Below are 26,922 nucleotides of genomic sequence, written 5' to 3'. Positions count from 1 at the left end.
ACACATACAATCACCTGTTCCGATATATATATGTATATAAACGAAATTGTGTATTTTTCCAAACAAAAGGGGATGAACGAAAGATTAATTTAACATTTTCAAGGGAAAATATGTGAAAACAAATGTGAGGCTACTTGTAGCGAGATAGTTGCTCGATCTGTTTAATTGAACTTATTCTGAGATACAAGATTTCGAGAACAAGTATTGCGAAATCGTCTCTCTTTGTATAATTTTAATTTGTATATAAATTATGTACATTCAACTTCTGTAAAAATATCATACATTTAATTTAAGAAACAAAAAGATGAGAAGGAGATCAAACGGCTGTATTTATTTTAAATGCATAATGCAAAGATTATATTAGGCTCTAAGAACGCGTCGCGAAATAGTCCAATGATTTGAATTAAATTATTTTAATTATTCTCCGAAATTTTTGCATAATCACACGTTCATACATTTATATTTAGTGCATTCATATGACTGCGATGATTGGTGCGTAATTGCAAACCGTCATGTTCCAGTGTATCGTGCCTAGATAAATAAAATAATTTATCAGCTAAATCTTTTTTTTGCCTCTCTCCTCTCTCCCCCTTTTCATTTATATATAATACGAAATATATTTCTTCTTTCTCTCTAAATTAAATATATTTATAAGTACACGCAAATAATCGATTTAAACATTTTTAATAACAAAAAAATTTCGAATTATCTGATGTTATAAACTACTTTTACTTCTAATTAATTTTTAATTTTTTACAAAACAGATTGCGCACGTATGTGTGTGTGTGATCTCAATATGATCTCCGAATGCATACTTCTTTACAGAGTATGTTCTCCGTGTCGCCATGCGAATAAGTTAATAGCAAAACATATGTCGTAAAGAAGTATGTATTAGGAGACCATAATGTGCGAAGAGGTTATGAAAAAGTCAAGATTTATTGCAAGATTTACCGACTGTCAAGTACGACGACTACTCAAGATTTAATGAAAGATTTACCGACTGTAGTCGTCGTACTCTACAGTCGGTAAATCGTGCAATAAATCTTGAGTTTTTCAAAACCTCTTCGCACAATATGGTCTCCTAATACATACTTCTTTGCAACATATGTTTTGCTATTAACTTATTCGCCTGGCGACACGGAGAACATACTCTATAAAGAAGTATGCATTCGGAGATTTCAGGCGTATTTACGAGCATTTTACGAGGCATAAATGTATATGTATGTATATGCACATGTATATATGCATATGTAAAATGACCAATCAGTCGTACTGCGAGAATTAAAAGTGGACCTACATTTTCTATTAAAAATCGCGAATGATATATGGAAATTATTTTCTATAACAAAATGATTAATGAGTTATTAATTTTTATAATTAATGCGTATAACAAAGCAAATAAAAAAAATCAGGCACAAGTTTTACTTACTTAACATCTATTCGTTTTGTACTTTAGCTTTCTTTAAATTAACTGCTAAAATTTTATCGCGAGATTTCAAAATAGAATATCGCAGAAAACGGATAGCTTCTAAATTCCGTGAATATTTCAAAACTTCAAACTTGGTTCAAACTTGTCTCTAATTTTAGAGTAGTATCACGTATTTTATTGATTGTCGTAATATATTTTCCTTCGGAACTTTCTACATGCATGATGTTTGACATTTGTCAATTTTAATGTAATTTAACTGCGACAGCAGAAAGAATAGAATACATGAGATATTGTTTTATTAATCTTCTATATTTTATGTAATTGTGAAAAAAAGTAATTCAAAGCTCTTATTATCGTTGATTGCATTGTATTCTGTATAATTTTATGACTTATCTCCTTACAGCCTTATAATTTACTCTTTCTAATATTTAAATATTTCTATTTTATACATATAAATCAGAATCCATGAGTATTAAATGCATCTTTGGATAGTAAGTACTACGTAAGTTGCATATGAATAAAAGTACGTCATATGAAAATAAAAATGTACATCACAGATTTTCGTTGTGAAAATGTAGCAAAACATCTGAAGCTCTTACTTAAATATGTTTATATAATAATGTTATTTCGTTAATGGACATGGTTCTGAAATATATTGTTTAAAACTTTAGTGTACACTTCTTAAATAATCTCGCGCTCGATCTCTGGTGACTTCCAATACAGCATCCAGATCTTCGACAATGTCTCTCACCATTGTAACATCCACAGTTAAAGATTCTAAATCAAAATCTTTTGATTGTCTGTAAATTATTTTTAATTATTAATATGGAATGATATATTTTAAAACTATTTACTTTATATATATTTTTTCTTTTTAATTAAATAATATATATTCATATAAAAATATGCTATATAAATTGCAGTTATTTGTAAAAATTTTTCAAGTCAAACTTTATAATATTTGAATATATATTGATGTATGCAAATGTTTGATGTTCGTATTATATTATTAATACTTGAGATAGACTTACGATTGAGTCAACTCCTTAGCAAGAAATTCTGAATAGGTTTTATACAATTCCAAACACTCCAGACTACTTTGAAGATTGTGTTGTTGGAGGTATCTTTCAAAAATATTTCTACCTTTTGGATGAGATAATGTCCTATTTATATTATCTGTAATTTAATCTATCTCTTCAGCTGTCAAACCAGTTGTACATTTTCCAATACAGCCAATTGTTTGAGCTGACAATGAAGCCTGCATGTTTCATCACGCTACGAAGAGAATTGTAGACCAATATATTTTTGAATTATTTCTTTCAACTTGAGATTAAAACATCCTGCAAGCAAGAAATTGTTTTGGAATCAATTACAACTTTTATGCCTGATTTCGTCGAGTAAAAAATTTGATAAAAGATTGTAAAAAGAAATCTTAGCATATATGTACATATACAGTTATATCTTATAAAATTTACATCTTACCTATATAATTGTTTTCACATTCAAGTAATAATCATACATACATATATTATCTGAATATTTCTGAGACCTTTGTATCCTCACTGTTCACTGTGTGTATAAAGTTTCATATGACATTGCATTCCTTCGTAATGTCTAATATTTTATTGAGTTACGCTCATTCCCCAGGATGTAGATATTTATCAAGATCTATAGACTGTAAGAGAGAGATTAGTAATATATATAAAACAATAATATATATAGTTATAGTTAAGATTTTATTTTTATTGTGATTATGATATATGTATACTTACATCTGTCTCTATCATCTGCAGGTTGAACATCCCCAAAGTGACAATAAAATCTTATGCAACATTTTGAGAATCAAAGATACCTGGTGGTAAAAATTTACTTTAAACAATTGTAATAAGTCTGTCAATTTGATGCACAAATGCAATTTCACATTATATTATTTGAACAAGATAAATAATCATATTGTATACAAAAATATTTATTCAAGTTATATGTATAAATGATATCTACAATATATATATATATATATATATATATATATATATATATAATTGTTTATCTTAAATCTTATGAATATGTTATAAAGAAGAGAGCGTACCTATTTTAAACGTAGTCGCTCATTCTATCACTTTATTTCTATTATCGCTTTATCATTATTAATTTCAAATTATATAATATAATCAAACATATTGAAGTTTTTTAATTTGTTTGTAAACATTAGCTTTAGAATAAAGCTCGAAATTATAACCTCTGTTTTTTTTAAATACTTTTAATTCTCGCATTACGACTGATCAGTGATCAGTCATTTTACATGTTCATATACATATGCATGTACATATACATATACCTACCCATTTATGCCTCGTAAAATGCTCGTAAATACGTCTGAAATCTCCGAATGCATACTTCTTTACAGAGTATGTTCTCCGTGTCGCCAGGCGAATAAGTTAATAGCAAAACATATGTTGCAAAGAAGTATGTATTAGGAGACCATATTGTGCGAAGAGGTTTAGAAAAACTCAAGATTTATTGCATTTATCGACTGTAGAGTACGAGATTTTATATACTGTGGTTAGGTTGTCGAAGCGCGTTGAATTGCTCGGAATACAAGTTGTATGTAATAATGATAATTTTTACGAAGATGTGTCATGTCACAATAATATCACTTCTTGAGAAAAGTAATTATTAATGTTTGTTTTGCAGGTTTTTTGCTATGATATAAAGTTTTTGTTGCAAAGAATAAATGAAAAAGGTTAAGATAACCTTAAAAAATGGCTAATAAAACTTCACAAAGCAGTGGTGAGTTGATAAACCCTGCTGTCATGGATGAGATTCAGGAAACATCGAAAAAGAAGCTAGAAGATATGGTACAGAATATACCTATAATGCCGTCGAATAATATACTTGGCAATATTGTGGAGAAAAAGTTTAATGAAAAATACAGGTTCGACAGCAATCGCATTTCTACCATAGAACGTGAACTTGGATTTCCTAAGGTTTTTAAACTGGACAATATCGAACTTACAAAAGTATGTTACATCTCGCATAAAGTATGTTACATCTATAAAATATGCTGTTCCTGTTGTTTTAAAAAAAACTATATTATTTCGTTTATTGTAGAATACCAGTGGCAAGCAGAGTTTATTTCGGCAACATGTTTCAACGCTGAAATTTGTAAAAGATGATTCAACAAAGATTCAAAGGGATGAATCTTCGCATAGTGACAAGGAGGAAATAAGTTTTGCAACAGAGGATCAATTGGCTATTGAGATTCACCAAGAAAACTTGGATAAGCTAGCTAAAATGAGTGAGGCAGAAATACTAAAAGAAAAAAAGATACTTGAGAATACTCTAGATCCTAAAATAATACAATTTATAAAAAATAAGAGAAAATATGGAAAAAGATCGATTGAAGAAAGTATGCAAGATACTATGTCACTTGCAAATAAAGCAGTAATGGATGCAGAAGTATTCAATGATAAGAAGCTGAAACTTTCTTCAAATGATAATGACACAAAAATGGAGAATAATACATCAAGTGTTTCAATCGCAAAAGAAACAGCAATGGATGCAGAAGTATCTAATGATAAAAAGTTAGAGCTTCTTTCAAATGAGGCTGATACAAACATAGATTATGAGGATGATACAGTCAACATACCAAAGTCATCCAAAGAGATATTGGAAGCAGGCAAGCAGAAGGGATGGCTCCACATGGACACACCAGAACCAGAAAAATTGAAATGGATGATAGATTTGACAGTGGAAAAAAAAGACGAACCTGCAATAAACGAAGAATACAATGCTAGATTTGATTTTAATGGTGAATACGAAATATATATCTTTATTATATTTTGATGCAATACACTCTATTTATATTTATTTTTCATTTATTTTAATTTTTTCAGGTCTCTTATTGCCGTACAAAGATGAGAGCTTAACCTCAGACAAGGGACTCCACCATCATGGAGAGGAACCTGAACGTCCTGGGTATTCTCTTCAAGAATTACTACAGCTGAGTAGATCTTCTATTCAACAGCAACGGTGTAAAGCCCTTACTACTCTAGCTAATGTTATGGAGAAGACACAAGAGGGCATATACGATAAAGCTCTGCATCCATCACCGTTGACTGCATTGAGTCAAAAGAATATTCTGTTGCTGTTGAGATTCTCGCTGGACGACTCGTCTGTAGCTGTGGTCACAGCAACCTTGCAGGCGTTAAGAGCTTTCTTGGTCAGTGAGGCAGACGAGATATGTCTAGATAGATTGTACGGATACGACAGATACACAGAACCAACCTTGATGCCCCAACTCGAAGAGAAGGATACGAGTAGCCTGAAAGATCATGAATTGGCGCAGTTGGACGCAGTGACTACGCTACTGAGATCCGATTTCCTGTTGCGAATCAGGTACTTTTTGTTATTGTTTTTAATTAAATATTTACTCGATAATATTTTTTTATTTAAATGCTAAAAACATTATAAATCTAGTAGTGTTATAATATTTTCTTAAAATTTCTAAACACTTAAAATCGGAAAGTTAATTTAGAAATGTAACTGTTTTGCAGATACATCCTAAATGAGATGCATCCACCACCTATCGGAGTAACGTATGCCTTAGAGATACTTATTCGCCTTGCGAGACACTCGCACATCACGGCTCTAAATATCTCATCCACGCCGTACTTGTTAGATACTATCATCAAAAATTTTATGCCACTGTCTATTGATCAATTAGGTATTATGACTTAAATTTTCTTTGATATTTAATACGGATAGTTTATCATTTTCAAATAAATTTTATTCAAAATTTTGTTTCCAAATAAATAATTTCAAAATTGTATTATTTATTATTATATATATATATATATATATATATATGTATATTTAATTATATATTAATTATTATATTCTGTTTTATACAGCAATGCAGGACGCAATAAATAACGTTTACGGAATCCCTGTAGTTAAGGCGATTAAACTGTGTCGTGTTCTCGTCACGTATGGTAAGAAGCCTGTCGCACAGAAATTGAATAACTTCAAAGTTATCAACAGCATCCTAACATACATTAATAGCGAGACGGGGTAAGATTACTTATATATATATGTATATATTTTTATATATAATGCTCGCATTTATTTTATTTTACATTATTAAAAATGTATGATTTACTTCATTAGGAAAGACGACTTGGATCTCAGCATCGAGAGCCTGCGACTTTGGCGCATATTGTTGCAATATGAAATAGGACTGGAGAGTGTCGCGGGTACCCTCATATCACAATTACAGCTATTGTTGAGTAATCACGATATCCAAAGCACGTCCAAAAACGAATTGGCCCACGAACGCGCTGCGGCATTAATTGCCGTAGCTAGTCGTGAAAGAAGTTTGCGATCAAACACATCCACGTTGTTAAAGAAATGGAGTACTCAATTCTCATCAGTATCCAATGCAACGGTAAGTACAATTATTAATTAATTTATTAATTCAAAAAATAATTAAACTCTCTTGAAGAAACACAAAATATTCAATGATATATTTTACATCCCCTATGTTTCGTTTTAATACTTGTCGACGTTGTTATTATCTTAACAATATTACAATATTATGAATTGTGAAGTGATCCAATGACTAGTAAACATTTTATTAAATTTCAGTGGGGTGCTATGAAATTAATCGCGGAGACTTTATCCACCGTTGACGAGATATCCGCATTCGAAACTGCGTGGTTATCCAACAAGCACATTTTCTCGAGACTTTGGTAAGTTTATTTCTTCTTTCTTATACCGAAAATTTTATGTATATGAAAAATGACATTTAACGTATTCATCTTTTGTAGCTCTAGTTCGAATTTATTGAGCAACTGCAACCCGGCGACGGATCGAGAACCGTCTTGTCTACCAAACTTGGACGTTTACACGGAAAATGGAGAGCCGCAGCCGATTGTATCGATAAATTCATGCGTACCGTTCTTTGGGACAGTGTTAACAACGTTTTACAATCACTCTCGCGTAGCGGAAATTCGCGCGATACTCGAACACCCGGATTTTTGCAAATACATACGAGATTTGGAGAAGTTTGATTGGAGTTTCGAAAGATCGTGGTACAGCCGAACGGAATTATATCTCTTGACAGCGATGGTAAAAGCGGCATCACTCCTGGGAAATTCGATTAATAATCAAACAGCGCAAATTATATGGAAGATTACTATCAAACTCATGTCGGCTTTGCCCGCGGACGCTACGGATCAGGTGAGCGAGCTACTCAAGATCGCGCTGTCCAGTGAGAAAATGAATTTGGAGATCATCGCCAATGAATTGGCCAAGTTAGATTTGACTGCCACGTCGGCAGATCAAGTTAAGATAGATTTACGCTCCGATGCGGCGTCGCTATACAAGAGATACATCGTTTCAAACGGCGACTGGAATCAGGCGGCGATGCCAAAAGACTGGCTTTTTCTGCCGCTCGTTCACACATACAACAAGTGTAAGAGCGATACTAGGTTGCAGTCGGAGGATAGAGACAGCGTTCTGACGGTGCTGAGTCTAGCGTTGATCTTACCGGACCTCACGAGAATGCTGTCGCCCACTTTGCGATTCAGTAGACTCATACTGGTGTATCTCTGCGGTACGGTGTACCTGGACAAGGACGTGTCCGTGTTGCTGGCGAAGGTCATGTCGAATCTGTTGACGAGACACCACGCGCGACTGGACTTCCAGGCGGAGCTGCCGGGGCTGAGCTCCTTCACCGATCTATTTACGGCGTTGTGCGAGCAATTTTGCTCGAGTTCATACGGCGACAACGACTTCGCCGCGACGTTGTTGGTACCGGTGGCACAAAAGCACGACGCGCACTATCGGAAACTACTGTGGTCGGAACATGCGGCCGCGTTGCGATACCTGCGATTGCCACCGGAGAAATTGCTGTTGCCACTGAAGGATTATCTATATCCTGAAGAGGAGGACGCGTCGCTCATAGATGGTTATATCACGGCGCTGGTTCGCGGAACGATCAGAGAGACCTGGTGTCCGGTTCCATTCGCGATCGCGGTACATCACTCGGCGATGTATCTGAAGCGCACAAGCAAACTGGCGGTGCGAATGCGAACGCAAATGGAGAAGTTGCGGAATAGAGATATCGCGGATAGGTTGCTACACTACGAACCACCACGTTTATAGTGATACAAGGTAAGCGCATAAAATTAAACAATTTGATTTATATGTGTATTATTTGTATGTGAATATCTTATTCAATCTTTGGTATTTAAATACTTGAAGATCTCGATATCATGCTTCATACTTGATTGAATTATGGTCGTTTTTATCAATTTGAGACTCTCACTTAGTTATTCTCAACGAAAAAATGAAAAGAATGTGAATTATTTATCGAAATGACATATTTTCTGCTAAAAAATCTGTGCATTATTAGTTTTTTTGTAATTATTATAGTTCTGAAAATTTCTTTCATTAAATACAATTCATTCGTTAACATTTTTTAATCATAATTAATTGTCTAACAATAAGTTTGATATATTTAAACTAGATTCACGCGTGCGTAATACAATTTATATTTCTTTATAGAATTTATTTCAATCAAAGTTAGAAAGTACAGATATCGTATTATTATCGATTGTGTATATATATATATATATATATATATATATATATATATATACTGCGTGTAAATACAGTATGTGGATTTTTACAACAACAATTTCAATAAAATCCACTGAAGAAGTGAAAGAAAGATAGATATAAATAACCTGCACAATTATAATAAGCGTATATAGATGTAATTGGTCACTTTGCTGATTGCCAAAAGTTTTCAAGTATTGTGGTGCGTCGAGTTCCTATAGCGATGCGTCTAGAATAATATACGTGTTGTCCTATGTTCACCGCGTGTCCTAAATCTATCGAATTTCGAGATAGGTTCCTCGATATAAAAATCCTCAATTTTCTGTAAAGTGCCAGAATATGAAAGAGGCGGAAATTAAATTGTAGGGAAAAGAACGCTCAAGCGAATGCATAGCATTAACGATGCACGCGAAAATGCACTTCATCGCGAAGTTATAAAAGCTGACACCGCGCCGCTAATTTCTTCTTTCGATTAAAAAACACGTCGTTCTTCTCCACGTATCGCGGCGTATTATTGCCTCGCGATTGATTCAATTAAATATTAATCTGCAATCAATGACGCGCGTTCGATACATAGTATGTATATATGTACCGTGACGATATATTTAAGTATTTAAATTATCGATGCGTTTGCATTATAGCTTTTTATTAATTTCTGCAACAGTTCTGTCTCGCTAAAGTGCTTAAAGTATCGATCAAAAATGCTCAATTACGTAATTACGAGATTAATTATTTCTTCTGACATTATGTTAAATATTTGATGATTTATATACCACCAGTTATATATCGATCGATTGCAATGCAACTGATGCGCAAACAAATTGAAGTTAACATATCTTATTATTAGAAGAAAAGAGAGAGCGCAGCGCGCAAAATTAGTTTAGATTCTTTGAATAACTCAATCCACATCGTTAGCGAAAGTTGTTTGCCAACTGGCAACGATCAATCTCAATTATATCCGTCGATCACGATAACATTTCCGCGAAATTTCCACGCGATCTATATCCAGTCTACTGAATTAAAAATACACTATTCCAATAAAGTATATTCAGTATAATCTATTAGTTTCATTAATAAAAGGCCTATTTTTGACGTGTCAGAAGCCTGGGCAAAAATTTGTAGGCTCCTGTTTTCTCCTATATACGATTAACAGAGAATTACTTTATCAAAACTTATACAGATGGAAAAGACTATATTAGATTCTCGTCAACCCCGGGTAATATCGATTTTATCTATCTTTATTTTCATTTCGAATCCTCAGAATATCCTCGGAGGACAAGCGTGAAGTATTTATTATTCAGTAGATCGCGTGCGAAGCATCGATTGCGGCGCGATGTCGGGTTTTCTCTTATCGCCTAAATAAACAAATGTATCGTAAGGATGACGACATTCTATCGTTAAGATTCTATGCCGAGTTTTCTGTAGGTCTCCCGATCCACCGTGACGAGATGTCCTTCGACGCTGGAGCAATCGAGCTCGATGCAGTGCAATCTGGCGCCCCATTCGCAGTGGCTCTGATCCTCCAGCCGATAGTACTTGATCTGCAGGCACGTGGTCAGGTAGCCGGAGCCGAGCACTCGCATAGCGATCGGCAGGTCCTCCCGGTGACCGCGCGTGCTCGCCGAAATATCCTTGGTGCTGTGATAAGCGCTGTAGGCACAAGCCGTGCTATCTCTAGCGCGTTCGATCGCCTCCACCGTTTTCCCACCGATACTCAGGGATCTGGAACGAAGAGTCTTGTTAGAAAATATAGTTTCTATCATGCAAAAAATAAAACTTACGTATAAATTGATCTCATAATTATATTCATATTATTTATGAATTATTTCCTATTTCATAAGTATATATTTATACGCTCAATAGAAAGAAAATTGTATTGAGTTTCAAGAATTTTTTTTATAAATTAATTCTCATAAATTAAATTAATTAATATACTAAAATTGCATGAGTTTTTTTATCGTACTTTTATAAGATTTCATTCGCTATACTCGAATTATACGTTTCTTAATATAAGCTATTAAACCTTAGCTTAAGATATATAATGATATACCAAGTTAAGAAATATGAAGACAAAGAAAATCGATTAACTTTCCTACATTCATTTTAAAGCGCACGCTAAATGTGTGGCATGTCTTTATAACGACAAGAAATTACTTATTGTATATCCTCATGCTAGCATTTTACGTGACCCATTTCTTTTCGACAAGTCGCTTATTTATGTTTAAAGAAATATTCTCATTTGTTTATTCGGCATTTTATCTGTCTGCGAAAAAAGCGAGAAAGCCGCATTCGCAACCGCCGGAAGTTCGAACGGATGTGACTACAGTGATGATTGAAATGAGTTGAGACGAGTTTCACGACGTAGTAAAACTTCTTCTTTTTTTAGAAGCGAAAATAGATGTTTTGCATGGCGCACAATCGTTGCCACGTGTGTATATATACTTTGCTGCAATATTTTTCCCATGCCTGGCGTAACGTCAAGATAAACGTAATCGACGATTATTTGTATATCGGGCACATTTCTATAAGTCAACTCGTTGTAAAAGTGCGTTATACTTATAGCATTTAAAAATAGCGATTTGCAAGAATAATTAAGAAATAAAGAATAATAAGAAATTAAGATGTCAAATCGAAACAAGGATATTCAAATAAACACGCTCTTTTCATTTCGTCCAAATGAAAATTTGCCCCTAAATTTCAAGCGCTCTTAATTAATTATAGTGACTCAAAATGGTCAGTCTTTGTAGAAAAACGCTTAAGTTTTATAAGTTATATAATGACAAATAATATAACTGATAAAGAATACTTGAAATTACTGTACTTTTTAATTTCTCGATACAGATTAGTTGGACTCACTTTAATTGATTAAAAGCACCTGAAATTTTTTCGACCAGAGCGATTTCGCATAATTTTCACTGTGCTAATCATAGATCGATCGCATAAATTCTTACACTTCTGTATCTTTGAATCCCGCTCATTTTTGGATCTTACGGATCAACAGACCTTACATAGATCAACAGATTACGCCGGATATTCTCGGATGCTTTGATCCTTAGATCGACAGGTCCATATATCTTTAGAACGTACTAGTTTCTCATATGGACACGAGGCGTATTCCTTGACTTACGCCCTGATTGACTTTATTTTTAGAGTTTTCAACGAAAGCGACGAGTGCGTGCAAATGATCTGCGTGCCTATAAGTCGCCTATCAGTCGCGTGTATCGATTTGAAGATAAATAACAAAATAACTGTCGCGTGACAGGAATCAACTGATTATCTACAAGCGAACGAGAATCTGTTAAAATCCTATAGTATAAAGTATATAAAAGAGGACATGAGATGATATATAATGTACGACGAGGAGGAAATGAATCTGTATGTTTCTCGGTTTCTGTGGAGGAAACTCTGTCGAAAATCGCATTTCCAGAATTTATTGCGGTTGCAACACGTAGATACGCGCTCACTTTCCTAAATTCGTGTCGATGCATCGACTTTCTATATACAAAATCGCTCAATTAACGCTAAACGCTTGGTTTCCCTCCTGAGAGAGGGAAAGATACAAATATAATTAATAAAAAAAATCAAGATGTAAATATAAATATAATTTCGTGAAGAAAATTTTTAATTTTTTCCTCACGAGAAGAATTCTCTCTTTTCGCGGAAAAATTCCACTGAAAATGAAATATTTCGAGTGTCTAGACATGGTTTAAGCGGACATACATTTTGCAGGATAAATTATCCGATTTTAGACATTAAAAATGCACATGCAGGAGCTGCGCACCTAAAATAAGAGATGAGCCAGGATGGATTTGCCGGCAAAGGCGCGCATACGGTCGACGTAGGCATTATCGTTCGTAAAAAATGCAACACCCGCCAGCCCGTAACATCATAAGCTCGTCTATTTGTTCACATTTCGCGTCCTCCTGCCTTACTTCCGTTCCGTGAGGGAATATTACACAGTGAGCAAACGAGGACGGCGAACTTTCTGGTGCTTATTGCGAAAGTTCAATTCGTGTTGGATGAAGAATGAATAGCGGTGCACCCAGTCGGGACGAATATATGATTACGTATTTTATTAATTATTCGCCAAGTAGGAGAATAATAGAATACGAATTAATAGAGTTAATTAATAGAATGCGAATAATAGAATTAAAATAATAAACATGTTACGGCGAAATAAATCAATCGTTAATAATCTATTTTCGGTGGTTTGCGTCAAGAGATGGATCGTTACAATTATCGCGTTGTTACCGTAGACTAGAATCGAAAAGCGGGCGGTGCAGCGAGGATGCATCGCGTGATTCGGACTAATAATCCAGAAGCGGGCCGCTGCTTAAAATTCCACGAGATATTTTGGCGATAGAGCCGAAGGGAAGGAAGGAAAGTCAAATTTTCCATCGGAGGAATTTTCTAGTTTACCCGAAAAATAAAATTGCATCGAAGGGATTGTTCTATTTCTGCCGCGCCGGCACGCAAACCTTCGTGACTTTTCAAAGATCACTTCGGACACTTCCGGTGGTTGCATTCCGGAATAGCTAAAATATTTATGGGCGCCGCATATTCATCTTCATCGCCAAATTTGATTTCGTGTTTAACGCGTGTAAATCCCGTAATCTGTCAGTTATAAATCGCTATGAAATGTTGAGATGACAGTTGGAAAAAAAGAAATGGAAAGACCTAAGCTGCATTATCAATGATAAAAATCTCTCTTACAATTTTATCCCGAAAGCTCTACTGAACAGTTTTCATCTTCCTTTTGACATTACTGTCCCCGCTGAATTCCGCGTCTTAAATCTCGTGTATCCAACATCACAAAGAGATTTCACATATATAAACGCTAATTCGTTTTAATTGAGAGATTACGATAATTAAGGTATGGTTCGGCGTCAGCTTCCTCCACAGACCTTGACATTTTTCGGATCATTTCCGCGTACAAACGATCGCATATCTCTCGCATGTAATTACTAATTTATTGCCGGTAATTACGCGATATTGCTGTAATTTATCGAGCGCTCTTATTAACTAGGAGGGATAATCGCAATACGATAATATCTCAAACTCGATTGAATTAATTCCCGTGACACGTATCTATTACGCGAGGAGGTTTGCACGATTGCAGCAGCAGCATCAGCATACAAAAGGCGCATCCATCATGGTTGTTTCGGAACTTCCGCGATAAGACGATCCCGACAAGTCGATCATTAGTCGGAGCGAGTGTACCAAAGTCGCTTATAAGCAGCACGAGCAACGTGTAGAATCACTCGATCGATTTTCCGAAGTTGATGTAAGTTTTGCAGTTCAAGGCGATAATACTAGTCTACTTTTCTCGCGCCCGCTCGAGGGTTCGTTGCTGCAAACAGCTGGCGCACTCGCACGCATTTAAAACTTGTGTGGGCTCTCTCCAACGCGTCATCGTCGATTCGAGGGTTGCGTATATTTATTACAAACTATAATACGCGCGAGGATTGATTGGCTCACGCTAAAATCAACGCGGTTTCGTTCTATTGTACAAGCGACGCTTCTCGATAAAGATCGATACTTAATTAGCTGTGTGTGGGTGTAAGAATCAATTCGCCCTAGTATCTAGTTTCGCCGATTCTGTTGTCGTTTATTCGATTTTAACTACGGGCACCAACTTTCCTCCATCCTCGAGTTCGACTTTGCGCGATTTCAGTTGCGACCCCGTTCGCATTACATGTACTTTGTAAAAGTTGCACAATTTCAAGGAAACTTTTACAATACTACATACGTATAAATTCACATAGTCCTTGCGTTAAATTATAAAAACCTGCGCGTTAAAATCTCACCTCTCATAAAGATCTTTTACCATGATAAATACCTGGATATACATATATTTGCTTGCTTAGACATTATTTTAAGCCTCCCACTCGCGATAGCATAATCGTTTCAAATTAAAAACCTTTAAGGTTTCTTGGATCAATTTTTTTTAGGTTTATTATAAAAGTTTATTGAAGTCCAAATTACAAACTCTAACAATCTAACGTGCCACGCACAATTAAAATTTATTTTTATAGAAGTTAGATTGCAAGAGAAATGTAATTAAACTATATTTAATTTTGAAATAAAATATTAATAAATAGTATCCTGGAAGATCTCTCTGGAGAAATCCACTAATAACGAAGCGTTGACGTGAGTTTACTCATAATAGGCTAAATTACTCGACGTGGAATGGCAATATTTTTCTCTGTTAAGAATTTGCGAAAGAGCAACCGTGCGTTCACTCACGCGTTCGGCAACCGAATTTATTTTCGGTATTACGACTAAGTTGGCATTATTAGTGATTCTATATTCGAATGTGTGTGTGTGTGTAGCGAGAAATCGTAACCCTCGTCCCTAGAGTATAGAACACGTCGAAATTTATCGCCAGCTCCTGCTCCGTTTTCGCGCTCAAGATGATCGTATAAATTTCTGATAAACTGCTATTAGTCGAGTGGGACTTTTTCGCGCGAGTTTATAACTCCCATTGGAAGGCAGTTATATAACAACTTTCTATGATTATTCTCAATATATCTCTAATTAAAGTAAAAAAATAATTTCACATTACAATAGAATTATTCGGACTCATGCCAATTGTTTAATTAGACGAATCATTCTTCATTATAATGAAAATTTAACTGTATTCGATATAAAACTCAATATATTTAAAGTATGATATATTGAGATTTTATTAATATAGTTAGATTTTAATTATGATAAAAGAAGTGATAAAACTGATCTATCGAAATCTATAACAAAAATAATATCATCAAAGATATATCCAAGTTTAATAAATCCGGTAAATCTTTATACACACATCTATTTTTTCAAATCAATTGAAAATCAATAATCCAATTCGTTTAACCATTCGCTACCGAAATTACGAGAGGCGAGAGTTTAGAATAATTTTTCTGATATCTTGATCGCAATCATTTGATATATGTATATATTATTAATTGCACATTCACTGTACCCACTGCAGCAGTTGCGGCGGCTTGAAGCTGATGTCGAGCCGGTAGGTCGCATCGCAGCTCAGCTTCACCGTCTTCAGTTGCCGGAATCTGGCGGATGTCTCCATCTTACAGTAGACCGGACCGGCGCCTGGTTCCCTCCTCACGGACAAGGTCACGCGAAAATGTCCATCGGCCCCCATTTAGCCGCCGCTCAAATACTCCATAATAGTCGCCCGAAGATGTGCAAAGTCTGCGGGTATCCCACAGATGAATGAAGAGAGAAGGAGAAGAGGATACCGAGTGGTTCGCGCATCGAACACGCGGTATCACGTCAACGTGTCTCGCATCAGTACTATCGGCTTGGCCGCAAGAAGAGGAGACGGTGCAACCTGCGCCGCGGACGTCGCGACGCTCACTGATCCAACGAGGGACGGTTTGACGTTTGCGACGCCGACCCGGGACTCGGCGGCTTTCCTCCTTCTTTTCGCGTCGACGATCGACGCGAATCTTCCTCATAAGATCGACCAGCATTAAGCTCCCCGCAGCGATGGTCAGAGGTTTGAGGATAGATTCGGAAGGAATTCTGCGTGCGTGGGATGATGTTAGTATATTAGAATTTGTAAGCAAAAAAAGGTGGACTTAAATTAACGATTTTAAATTTGCAAGAAAAATAAATAAATCTAAAAGAAATTTGCGAGAAAGTTGAATTTAAATTATCGGCTAAAATTCTTGGATGGTGCCTGAATCGATATGCAATTAATTTTTTCTAAGTTAAAATATTAATCGATAGAGAATGTGTAAGTGAACATTTCAACTTGCCTTCTAATATTCGTGGTCGTCGATTACGTTTTTACTTGGGAACTATGTAATGTATAAACATTGTGTCATCAAAGTCGTGCTCTTCTAATTGATATTGTTTACGTGATACATAATGCATGGGCAGACAGGAGGAGACTCACAGCTTTCTAAACAAGGATTATTACATGGATTAATTAGAATAACAATGACATGGATATTGGAACATTTATAAGCAGTTGATTAATAAGAAAAATATTATCACCATAATAGAATAAAATAAAAAAAGCAGGATGTGGGATGCTATTTGGAAGAAATTTGTCTGGATATAAATTCATTATTATTCAAGAAAATATAATATTAAAATAATAAATCTTGTTATTATTTTATGCATTTTTTACATCATAAAATATATCTGCTTCTATCTATATGATTAAATATTCATATTTTGATTTATTCTAATTTATAGAATGCAAAGTCATGTTTGCACGCGCACTTAACGTGCAAAGCACACAATGTTCTAACTAATCTAATATATAAATCACTCCCTCCCAGAAATAACATATTAATATTAACGATAAAGAGGATCGGTAAAAATACTCTCGCGTCAAAAACGTCAGTTAAATTGACGCTTCGTGCGCTCATAGACTTATGATATTTGTTACTTTCTGGTTTAAAAAAAAGAAACTAAAGCTTTAATTGAGGAAAGTGTTTCAATCTAATGGCCTTGACCGGCCTCCTTAACTGCAAAAGATCGATTTGGCATGCAACTAAAACAGTTTACGATTCGACCTCTATTAGTAATGACGCACAAGGAGGAGAGAGAAATATATATTTTCACGCGTCGAGTAATTCTATAAGACTTTCGATTGCAATCATTATAATTACAACGCGTTGCGTAATTAACATACGTGTCTACGTACTGGTCCTACACGTGTATATGCAATGGGTATAAATAATTGTGTCAAACCTATTATAAATCACGTCTTTCGCGTGATGTTTGCACAATTAAAGTAACGAACAAGTGTAATTTTACATAAGATGTGTTACGTATAATTTTAGATGAATCGTGTGAGATATAATTATTTTTCGCACACGAAGGTAGGCTATGTACAAAAGTAATTACGAAATCGATACTTACTCCGAAAGAGGGTCCGAGTATCTAGATCTTTCATTAAGGCATTCTTCTCTATTACGCCTACGACTTCACGCGACAAAGGGCGAGCGTACGTGGCGCAGGCACGTATCTGATTTCTTTGTAGAATTAAAATCGGCTCCTATCACTTATCGTTCTGCTCTCTATATTTTAGGCTTCCATATATCCCTCCAATCCTGAGCGACATCCATAATTAAGTGTCGTCGTTCGATCTGTTTTTCCTTGGGCTCGTCGTTGGAATGAATGCTCAACGCCTGACCGACTTTAATGGTCTGGCCGACTTGCAGACAGAATTGAAAGTCTCGTGGTGCCTCGAACAGAAGCACGATCGTGGACCCGAGTCTAAACTCACCAAACAGTTCGCCTTTAGCTATACGCTCGTATCCTAAGCTTGCCTCCTTCGGACGCGTCATTTCCGGCCACTGCATCGTGTTGGTCGCCAGGCTTCCGTCGCAGTAAACTCTTATGGAGCCCACGTTAGTCGCGCCGACTGCTGTATAGGCCATAAAACCGCCCGTCCATTCGCCGACATACACGACGCGTTCGTTCAGCGAGAACAGATTTGGCATAAACTTTAGCACCTTCGGATTGACGCTCAATAATTTTCCTGAAGAAAAGTAGAGTTATTTAGAAAAATAAGACGCGGATTTTATAGGCTACAGTTTTAAAGATAAAACATACCTGGAAAATGTCGTCGGAATTTTATATTCCAATCAGTGGGACTGTGAAATCGGTGATAATTACCAGGCGCCAAATAAATGATTAATTGATACAGTCTATTGTCTGGATTCTTTAAGAGTGAATTAACATAATCGTCCGCGAGCTTGTTCGACGTGGTATCATTCGAGTCACCTAAAAACTGTCTAAGATCGTATGTAACTCCTTTCACTTGCTCCACGCGGCAAGAAGTTACTGGTCCGAAATAAAGAACTTTGCCATCTGCGGGCGAAATCTGTAAATAATTTCCAGTCAATAAATTATTTTTTTATATTAGATTTGAACAAGATGTAATAATCTGCTTGTAATAAAACAGTCACCATGTTTGTATTCTCAGCAATTGGTCTCGCATTGTGCTTAAGCGCCCTTACAAAAAATTCCACTAGGTTTGGAAACGCAGACAGATCTAATTCTATCTCATCCAAATCGGCGTGAAACATATTCGCATAAAATTCGTAGAGCTTTGGCCTCAAACCAACTGGCAATTGGATGCTCGTTAACCAACCCCACATCCTACTCGTTGTTCTCAAAGGCAGGCAGCAGTAACATGTAACCTGTAACAATAAAATTTATATTTCATTTAATAACTCGACAGAGATTTACCTCAAGTCTACTTTATAACTTTATACTTTATAACATTACCACAACATCGTTTAACATTTCTGGCCTATCGTGTATGTCGATGGAATATCCATGTTTGTGTAAATAATCCCATTGTGTTGCTGCGAGTAGCGATAACCCGATTCCAGAGATAATCACTCTCCATCGTCGACGAGTGTTCCCGACATATCTTACGTTGACATTTGACGTACAGCTTCTCACATGACTTGTCGAACGTTGCGATATTATTCGTAATAAAGAGCCGCAATGTTGACATCCTCTGAAGAAACGTAAAGAGGTTATAGTACAAGAGAGAGCAGAAAGAGAATCATCGAATAGTAAATAACAATGAAACTTACCTGACAAAACGACCCAGCCTCCACATATTATTCGTAATCATCCTGCGATTGATTTAATTTATTATCTAATCTGCAAATTGATACGAATTATTTTCTTGTTACAAACATGTTGCACGCGTGGTTTTGAACCAATCGAGATAAAAGGCATTCCCTCGTCCTGATTGGCAAACTTCGAAGTAGTAATTGGCGACTTCATTGGTGGATTCATCGGCGCGTAAATCGAAATTTTTCATTTCAACCAATCAATTCTACGAAATCTATCGAAAATCGCCGAGCAGTTCTCGAACGATTTGGCGCGAAGATTCAAAATCGTTTTAAACTCAATATGCAAATGACGTAAGATGAGATATATATTTTATTCTATTTTTTATAAATGAAAAATAAAAAAAATATTGAATATTCAATATAGCGACCAGGTAGACATCCCTTTAAATAATACATATATGCGACACGTGCGTGAAAGAACATGGGTCAAAGAACGCGATGCTTTCGCCTGTCACATCGCGTGCACGCACGCGTGCGACCGCCACTGACGTCACTAACGATGAGGAGGTGCACACCAGGAGGCGGGGGCGCGATAACAGGTGGCTCCGCGTCGCGGCAGGTGAATCGGCGGAGTGGTTTTTTTTTTTATGCGTCGCGCGATCACAACTGGTTCGCGTTCTCTCTCATCAGTCAGTCAGTTTCCATTGTTTTCCGTCACCGTCGTCTCTCTCGGTCTGTCACCGCGCTGTTCCTGTCCGGATTGCAACACATCCCGCTACGCGATACTATTATATATTTTGCATCCTTGAGGATCATCGCATCGGACCAGCCGTTTGCTCGACGACCTTGTCTTCCCGAGCGAAGACATGACGCGGCGCGACGACGCGACGCTGCTCCAGAACGGTATCTTGAAGTGAGGCAACGACGTCGTCCACGTCGGCGCCGAGGAGAGGGTCCAGGAGACTCGTACGAAGAGGTCCGTCGCATTCGCGTTGACGGAGTAGCTTCGATCTGACGTATGAAAGGTCGGGGCTGCGGTAAGATCAAGAGCGAGACAATGCCGCCGTCCTCGCACACCAACTGGACGAGGCCGTTGCTCAAGGGCGAACAGACCATGCAGATGCAGGTCGCCAAGCAGCAGCAGCAGCAGCCGATGACGACGATGATGGTGACGATGGCGACGGCAGCGACGACGACGTCGTCGTCGACGGCTTTCGGTACCGGAGCGCAGAATCAAAGCGTGATGGAGCATCCTACGACACCACTTGACAAAAGAATCAAAGTGGTCCTGGTGGGCGACGGTGCGGTCGGCAAGACCAGCCTGGTGGTTTCGTACTCCACCAACGGCTTCCCCGGGGAATACGTGCCAACTGCGTTTGACAATTATAATGGTTCGTATAATGGTTTTGGGATGTGTACATTCGCTAACAATATAGCTCAAGATTGTAATTCAAGGATATATATAATGCGGGTGATGACTATGAAGCGATACATATTCAGTTTGTTTTATAATATGTAATTTTAAAAAATTAGGATAATGTGCAAATTCTATAAAATGTTTACTTTTCTCTCTCATAGCTGATTTTTCTTTTTGTAATTATTTGGCACTCTTGAGCATAAATAAATAAAAATATAATTAAGTCAATCCAATAATACTAACATCTTTGTAATAACATTTATCCAGTGGTTGTAAATGTCGATGGACAACCACTGAATGTCCAGCTATGCGATACAGCAGGCCAGGATGACTTTGATCCCTTGAGATCGTTGTGCTACCCAGAAACAGATGTGTTCCTAGTTTGCTTCAGCGTTGTATGTCCTTCGTCTTATCACAGTGTGGCTTCCAGATGGATCAACGAAGTCCGAAAATACTGCCCTGGTGCTCCAATCATTTTGGTATGATCTACAAATAGATTATATATCTAATAATCTCTCTTAGTAATATTATATTTATATTATAACATTAATGGAACATTATAAATCTAACAAAATAATGCAATTATATGTTATTATATAATTCTCCAGGTGGGAACGAAAAGCGATCTAAGATCGGATGTACGTTTGATGCTGCAATTAGCGAGATACGGTCAGGCGCCGATCACGACAATCCAGGGTCATCAGTTGGCGCGGAGGCTGGGCGCCGTCAATTATGTGGAGACATCCGCGTTGACGCAACACGACCTCAAGGAGGCCTTCGATCAGGCGATAGTTAGTGCCCTCAATACGCGACGCGGAGGCGCCAATTTACTTTATCGGCGTAGGAAGCCGCCCTCGTTGTGGCGTAGATGGTTGTGCTGCTGGGAACGCCCATCTTCGAACGAAACCTAAAAAAAAGAACAATTCTATTATGAGTGAGATAGACTCTATCTTCTTTAGAAATCCCTCTGTGATCAGGCGGTCGCTCTCCCCTCTGTCAGGATCATCCCTCCCTACCAGGTATCATGGTACCTATTGTAGCTTGGTAGCTAGGTTTGTTGAGGATTATCTCGATATACAAGAGAGGCAGCTAATACTTTGTTATTTAGATTTTAGATTTTAGGGCGAGACTATTAATAGATACTTCCGTGCGTGAAAATAAATGTCGAGAGCAACCCTGTTACATGTGACGCTTTAACATAATTCGCTCGTTTGCAAGGTTTGCCAAACTTCTTTTTATATATGTTAAATACGTTTTACGAACTAATAAACTGCCAGAATAACACGCCAAATAGAATATTAGCTAGAAAGCCGTACAGTGCCGGAAATAATGATGCCTAACTTTGTTAGTGAGTAATTTGTACTTAAGGGTTGCTCGCGACAATACATTACGCAGGGATCCTAATACATTGAGAAACGTTATTGGGAGCAAATTGTTAGTCGAATTACAATTCTGACAGACGGAGCGAGCGAGTGCCGCTCTCGTAAAATTCCTGAAGTTGCACATAAGTGTGGCATAATTTATATTGTACAATATTAATCATATTTTTGTTATACTAGCATATATAGTAATTGGCTACTCGCTGGTTGTGATTTTCGTACATGTAATATCTTTGTTTTAATTGTTGCGGTAAAGATTCAGTTCTTTCCCATTTTTTCTCCCATTCTTTCTCTCTTTATCGAAGATATTAGGTGGCCCTTTTTGCCACGTGTGGCGTATAACAATTGTATATTTTTTACTTGTTACGATATCGTATATATATATATACACATATATATATATATAAATTTATATATATATATTTATTTTTTAATATCTTTGATATATTGGTATTTTAGTAGAGTAATAGTAGCTTTAAAACATCACATCATACTTTCGCAGATCGATGATAACCGCGTGACATCACACACACATATACACACACACATATATATATAAAATTTATACATATAGCGTAAGCGATATTGATAACAATGATATTTGGTAAAACGTGTTTTTTGATATAAACATATGTGATGTAATAGTATTTGTACGAGCGATATCAATAACGATAGAGAAACATTAATACAATAATTAGCGCGAAAGTACATCTATTTGACGATTTATTAAACGTCGTACTTCCAACTGCTAGAAAAGGTTGCTGTGATCTTATTTGAAACTTTCTTCTGGATATTCTATGGATGTGTATTGCATATGGAATTGTATGCGAATAAGACTGCAGATATTCAAATCGAGATATTCAAAATGATAAGATGCATAATATCATAGACTTATTTTACTGTAATATTTCATTTTTCTATATCATGTGTGGCGCATCAAAAATAAATTGTATATAAATATTTATTCATCACAAGAATAGTCTCTCTCTCTATGTATGTCATACCTAAAATTAGAGATAACATGTGGGGAACTACTTAGCTTAATAATAGAGTCATCTGACAAAAGCAAAATAAGATCTGCGTTGGATTTCTAATTCTGTTTAGAGATTGGAAAAAAATTTTATGTAAATTTAAACTGTGTGATAAGAATAAGAATTGAAATTTCACTGTAAGTGAAAATAACTTATTTCAGCAAAGTATTACAATCAAACATTAAAAGATCTAACAATAAGTAATATTAGAATCTGTCATCACTACTTATTTTTATATTTATACTAGTGTATTATACACATTCAAGTAACTTTCAAGTTTCTTTACAATTTTTGCAGAATTTACAATATTATATGGATAATTTTTATAGTTTACAGTTTTTATAGACATTTTTTATATAGTTTATATATCTTTTTATACTGTGTAAAATTTGAATCTGTGTAAAAAATGTTATCTATTAAAATAATTAATTTTCCTTATTTAATATTACAAAATTTTATTAGAATATTGCGCTAAAATAAAAACGTAATTTGCAATTTTTGTATAATTAGCAATCATAGCATATGATACCATACGTCGAAAATAATGAATCGGGAAAGAGAAGGGTACATGTGCCATGTGCCTTTTGTGATCCCGGATAAATAATGGCGAGTAGAGTCGGCAGTGCAACATTGAATACTCCTAAACAATTGTATAAATATTTGTTGCGCGAATGCGAAAAACTGCCCAAACACACGCAGCAATTTTACAAACATTCTGTCAAACAAGTACGTGTAAAATATGTTTACTCGCTAACGATAGCTAATTTGACATAACCAAATAACACACAATATTACAAATGAATTTTAAATATTAAATATAGAATAATCAAAATAATTTAGAATATATTAAAAATTATAAATTTAATAGAAAGAGAAAAAACTATGGTATTCTTTTTTTCGCGAAAAAAAATCTTAGAGAAATAGCAAATTTTCTTTACATTGATAACTTTTGAGTTAACGAAGGGGTATTTTTCTTCTAGAGTTTCAAGCAACACGCCTTAGAGTCTGATGAGGAACGTATACAACAAATTATGGAACGAGCATTGTTAGATGCCAAGTGGGTGATGCAAAAGGTACTTTTGCTATCGACATATAAATCAAGTTTGAATTATATACATTTAATTAGAGATACTTGAGTTAGCAATTGATTTATATCTTTTTTTTGTTTCAGTACAATCAACCAGGTAGCACGTCAACGCCAAAATGATAAATAATCATATATCTTAATATACACATATATTAGTAGATAGAAAAATGAATTTTGAACAGATTGCTAGCGAGAGCACTAACAGCAGTGTCTCGCAATTTTGGAAAGCCATCGCAATCTGGATGAAAAATCCTCATGTTGTTAATCGTAGGATTCTAGGATCTCGGGAACTATTAATGATCAAAGTCAGTTGCAATATTCTGGATGTTTTGGAGCGCATTGAGAAGCTCCATATTCAACCTAATGATTTTGAGTTTGATTTATCTTCGATAAATACAAAATCTTTACTAAATACGTTAAATATCACAGAATATTGTCAATTATTTGAATGTAAGGATCTGTTTGAGATATTAAACGATGATAAAGTGTATCTATGTATAAGGAAGCTTCTGCCTCGCAATACACAGATATTCTCTCCTACGCTGGAATTTATATTTGTGGACAAGAGATCCGCCAGCGTTATAAGTCTCCACAAACGGATCGTTCTAGATAAACAGTCTCTAGGTCCGAATACAGTTTACAGTATACAGCATCATGAGTTCGACTCCACCTGTATAAATGTACATAAACTGGACTCTGATAATTATGATAAAAGTTGTGATTGGTTGAGATTCAAGTTCTTTCCACGTCTGATAAAGTGGATGGAAAGCGATGTAGCCAGTTCGAAAATCAGTTCCCTCAGTCTCGTCTCTATCGAGAGGTACACCTTGTTGTACAATCGCTTAAAGGAAAAGTACGGCGCGAAAATGGTGGAGATATGGCCGGAGAACACAGATCCGGCAAAGTTTGTTTACGAGGACATCGCGATCGCTACGTACCTGTTGCTACTGTGGGAGAAGGAGAGACTGGAAAGAGGTACCCAGGAGTTGCAGTCATTCGTCGATCTCGGTTGTGGCAACGGTCTTCTCGTCCACGTCTTGTCTAGCGAGGGTCACAGAGGAACAGGGATAGATTTGCGCAGAAGAAAGATCTGGAATCTATTTCCAGAAAGTACACATTTGCAAGTATGCACACAATATTCGCTATACAATTACAATTTACTCAAGTAAATTCAAATATTACACCAGTCCATAAATAAATCCAGATATTTCTTTTCTTGACAACAATTTATTACAATCTTTTTATGCTTTATGTCAGAAATTGATAAACATTGAAGCATAATAATTGCACACAAATTTATGGACTAATGTGATATTTTTAATAATGTTTTCCATTAATATTACACTGTTACATTCTGTTATAAATAATCATTTCTTACTGTATCTATTCTAATATAGTAATCATTCTGTTGTGTGTACCAGGTCAGCACGATTGTTCCATCCTCGGAGACGGTCTTCCCTGGAGTGGACTGGATCATAGGGAATCATTCGGACGAGCTCACCCCTTGGATCCCAGTGATTGCGGCGCGTAGTTCCTACGAGTGCCGATTCTTCCTGCTGCCGTGCTGCGCCTACGAATTCGACGGCGCGAAATATCGACGATGCAACGCCGGCGAGAGTCAATATTCGGAGTACATGTCTTACGTTAAGAGCGTATGCGAAGGCTGCGGTTTCCTCACGCAAGTGGACAGGCTGCGAATCCCGTCGACTAAGCGAACCTGTTTCGTCGGATGGAAGAGGACTTACGCGAGAGAGAGCTCTGCGACGTTGGACGCTGACATTCAGAAAATCATCGATGCCAGGTCGACAGTTGTCACTCGACCTCGGGAAGAGATCGTAGGGAGCGAGGCGAAGGAAGATCCTTGGTCTTCAAGCTTCAAACCCAGGAGTTCGATTGAACGAACGCGCAACTGCACGCAGTTGGACAGAGAATTGGTTCTCGACATAATCAACGTAGTCGTGGCGCATCTTTTGCGCGCCGGTCGCAAGATATCGCTGGAACGGAGACCTGGTGAAACGTGGAATGCCGGCGGGCAGATCGGCATCGGTGAAGTAGCGAAGCTGTTGGCGCCCGAGAAGCTGCGACAGCTACGAAACGAGTGCGGTGGATTGCAAACTTTACTAAAAAATCATAATCATATCTTCTGCGTCACCCAAGGACAAGTGCAATTTAGGATTCCCGGCATCGTTGATAAGAGGAAGAGAGCCAGAAGGAAAAGGAACAGCGACACACCATTGAGAAAAGTTAAGCCTTGCTGGTTTCACAAGAATCATCCCGATGGATGTCCCGCTCTCGACATCGACTGTGACTTTCAGCATTGAGTTTTTTTCTTATTGTGTGAAGTTGTGTTTCGTACTCTGAAATTCTATATACTATTTATTTAAGTTTGAAGAT

The 26,922-nt window shown here is 36.4% G+C and overlaps 5 protein-coding genes and 1 pseudogene across 7 annotated transcripts; 3 read left to right on the top strand and 3 right to left on the bottom strand.

Annotated features, from left to right (window-relative positions):
* Nucleotides 1–1,784: 1,784 nt before the first annotated feature.
* LOC145939188 (uncharacterized) lies at nt 1,785–3,908 on the bottom strand (annotated as a pseudogene). Its single transcript, XR_014425792.1, has 5 exons — nt 3,772–3,908; nt 3,202–3,281; nt 2,912–3,104; nt 2,461–2,769; nt 1,785–2,229 (listed from the first exon to the last, which is right to left on the bottom strand). The product of XR_014425792.1 is annotated as an uncharacterized LOC145939188 (transcript).
* LOC145939172 (RNA polymerase II-associated protein 1) lies at nt 3,903–10,844 on the top strand. The gene is made up of 10 exons (XM_083043404.1): nt 3,903–4,033; nt 4,124–4,449; nt 4,541–5,240; nt 5,326–5,827; nt 5,986–6,155; nt 6,343–6,502; nt 6,599–6,875; nt 7,076–7,179; nt 7,258–8,605; nt 10,478–10,844. Exons 2-9 carry the CDS (start codon nt 4,192–4,194, stop codon nt 8,594–8,596), a joined length of 3,510 nt encoding a protein of 1,169 aa, XP_082899530.1. The 5' UTR covers nt 3,903–4,033; nt 4,124–4,191; the 3' UTR covers nt 8,597–8,605; nt 10,478–10,844.
* Nucleotides 8,932–16,421, bottom strand: LOC145939186 (CB1 cannabinoid receptor-interacting protein 1). The gene is made up of 2 exons (XM_083043426.1): nt 16,027–16,421; nt 8,932–10,774 (listed from the first exon to the last, which is right to left on the bottom strand). The coding sequence occupies exons 1-2, from the start codon at nt 16,200–16,202 to the stop codon at nt 10,450–10,452; spliced, it is 501 nt and encodes a 166-aa protein (XP_082899552.1). The 5' UTR covers nt 16,203–16,421; the 3' UTR covers nt 8,932–10,449.
* Nucleotides 16,422–16,477: 56 nt separating this feature from the next.
* Nucleotides 16,478–20,217, bottom strand: Pisd (phosphatidylserine decarboxylase). Of its 2 annotated transcripts, XR_014425791.1 has the most exons (7): nt 19,630–20,217; nt 19,313–19,550; nt 18,991–19,224; nt 18,635–18,905; nt 17,939–18,560; nt 16,822–16,967; nt 16,478–16,585 (listed from the first exon to the last, which is right to left on the bottom strand). XR_014425791.1 is itself a non-coding variant. In XM_083043413.1 (5 exons), the coding sequence occupies exons 1-5, from the start codon at nt 19,668–19,670 to the stop codon at nt 18,097–18,099; spliced, it is 1,248 nt and encodes a 415-aa protein (XP_082899539.1). In that variant the 5' UTR covers nt 19,671–20,217; the 3' UTR covers nt 17,167–18,096. The 2 variants fall into 2 exon arrangements, 1 of the variants encoding a protein (XP_082899539.1); XM_083043413.1 differs by lacking the exons at nt 16,478–16,585; nt 16,822–16,967 and having other exon boundaries at nt 17,167–18,560.
* A 415-nt stretch (nt 20,218–20,632) lies between these two features.
* On the top strand, nt 20,633–21,942 carry LOC145939184 (uncharacterized). The gene is made up of 3 exons (XM_083043422.1): nt 20,633–21,005; nt 21,299–21,510; nt 21,640–21,942. The coding sequence occupies exons 1-3, from the start codon at nt 20,633–20,635 to the stop codon at nt 21,940–21,942; spliced, it is 888 nt and encodes a 295-aa protein (XP_082899548.1).
* Nucleotides 21,943–24,421: 2,479 nt separating this feature from the next.
* LOC145939174 (putative tRNA (uracil-O(2)-)-methyltransferase) lies at nt 24,422–26,908 on the top strand. Its single transcript, XM_083043408.1, has 3 exons — nt 24,422–24,514; nt 24,613–25,652; nt 25,950–26,908. The coding sequence occupies exons 2-3, from the start codon at nt 24,696–24,698 to the stop codon at nt 26,847–26,849; spliced, it is 1,857 nt and encodes a 618-aa protein (XP_082899534.1). The 5' UTR covers nt 24,422–24,514; nt 24,613–24,695; the 3' UTR covers nt 26,850–26,908.
* The last annotated feature ends 14 nt before the right edge of the window (nt 26,909–26,922 follow it).

The sequence above is a fragment of the Prenolepis imparis genome, unplaced genomic scaffold (genome assembly GCF_030444845.1).
Source record: "Prenolepis imparis isolate NDT839.2.m4 unplaced genomic scaffold, iyPreImpa1.0 SCAF_7, whole genome shotgun sequence".
NCBI classification, from domain to species: domain Eukaryota; kingdom Metazoa; phylum Arthropoda; class Insecta; order Hymenoptera; family Formicidae; genus Prenolepis; species Prenolepis imparis.
Note: the sequence above shows the minus strand (reverse complement) of the source record. Positions and strands in the feature narration are given on the sequence as shown.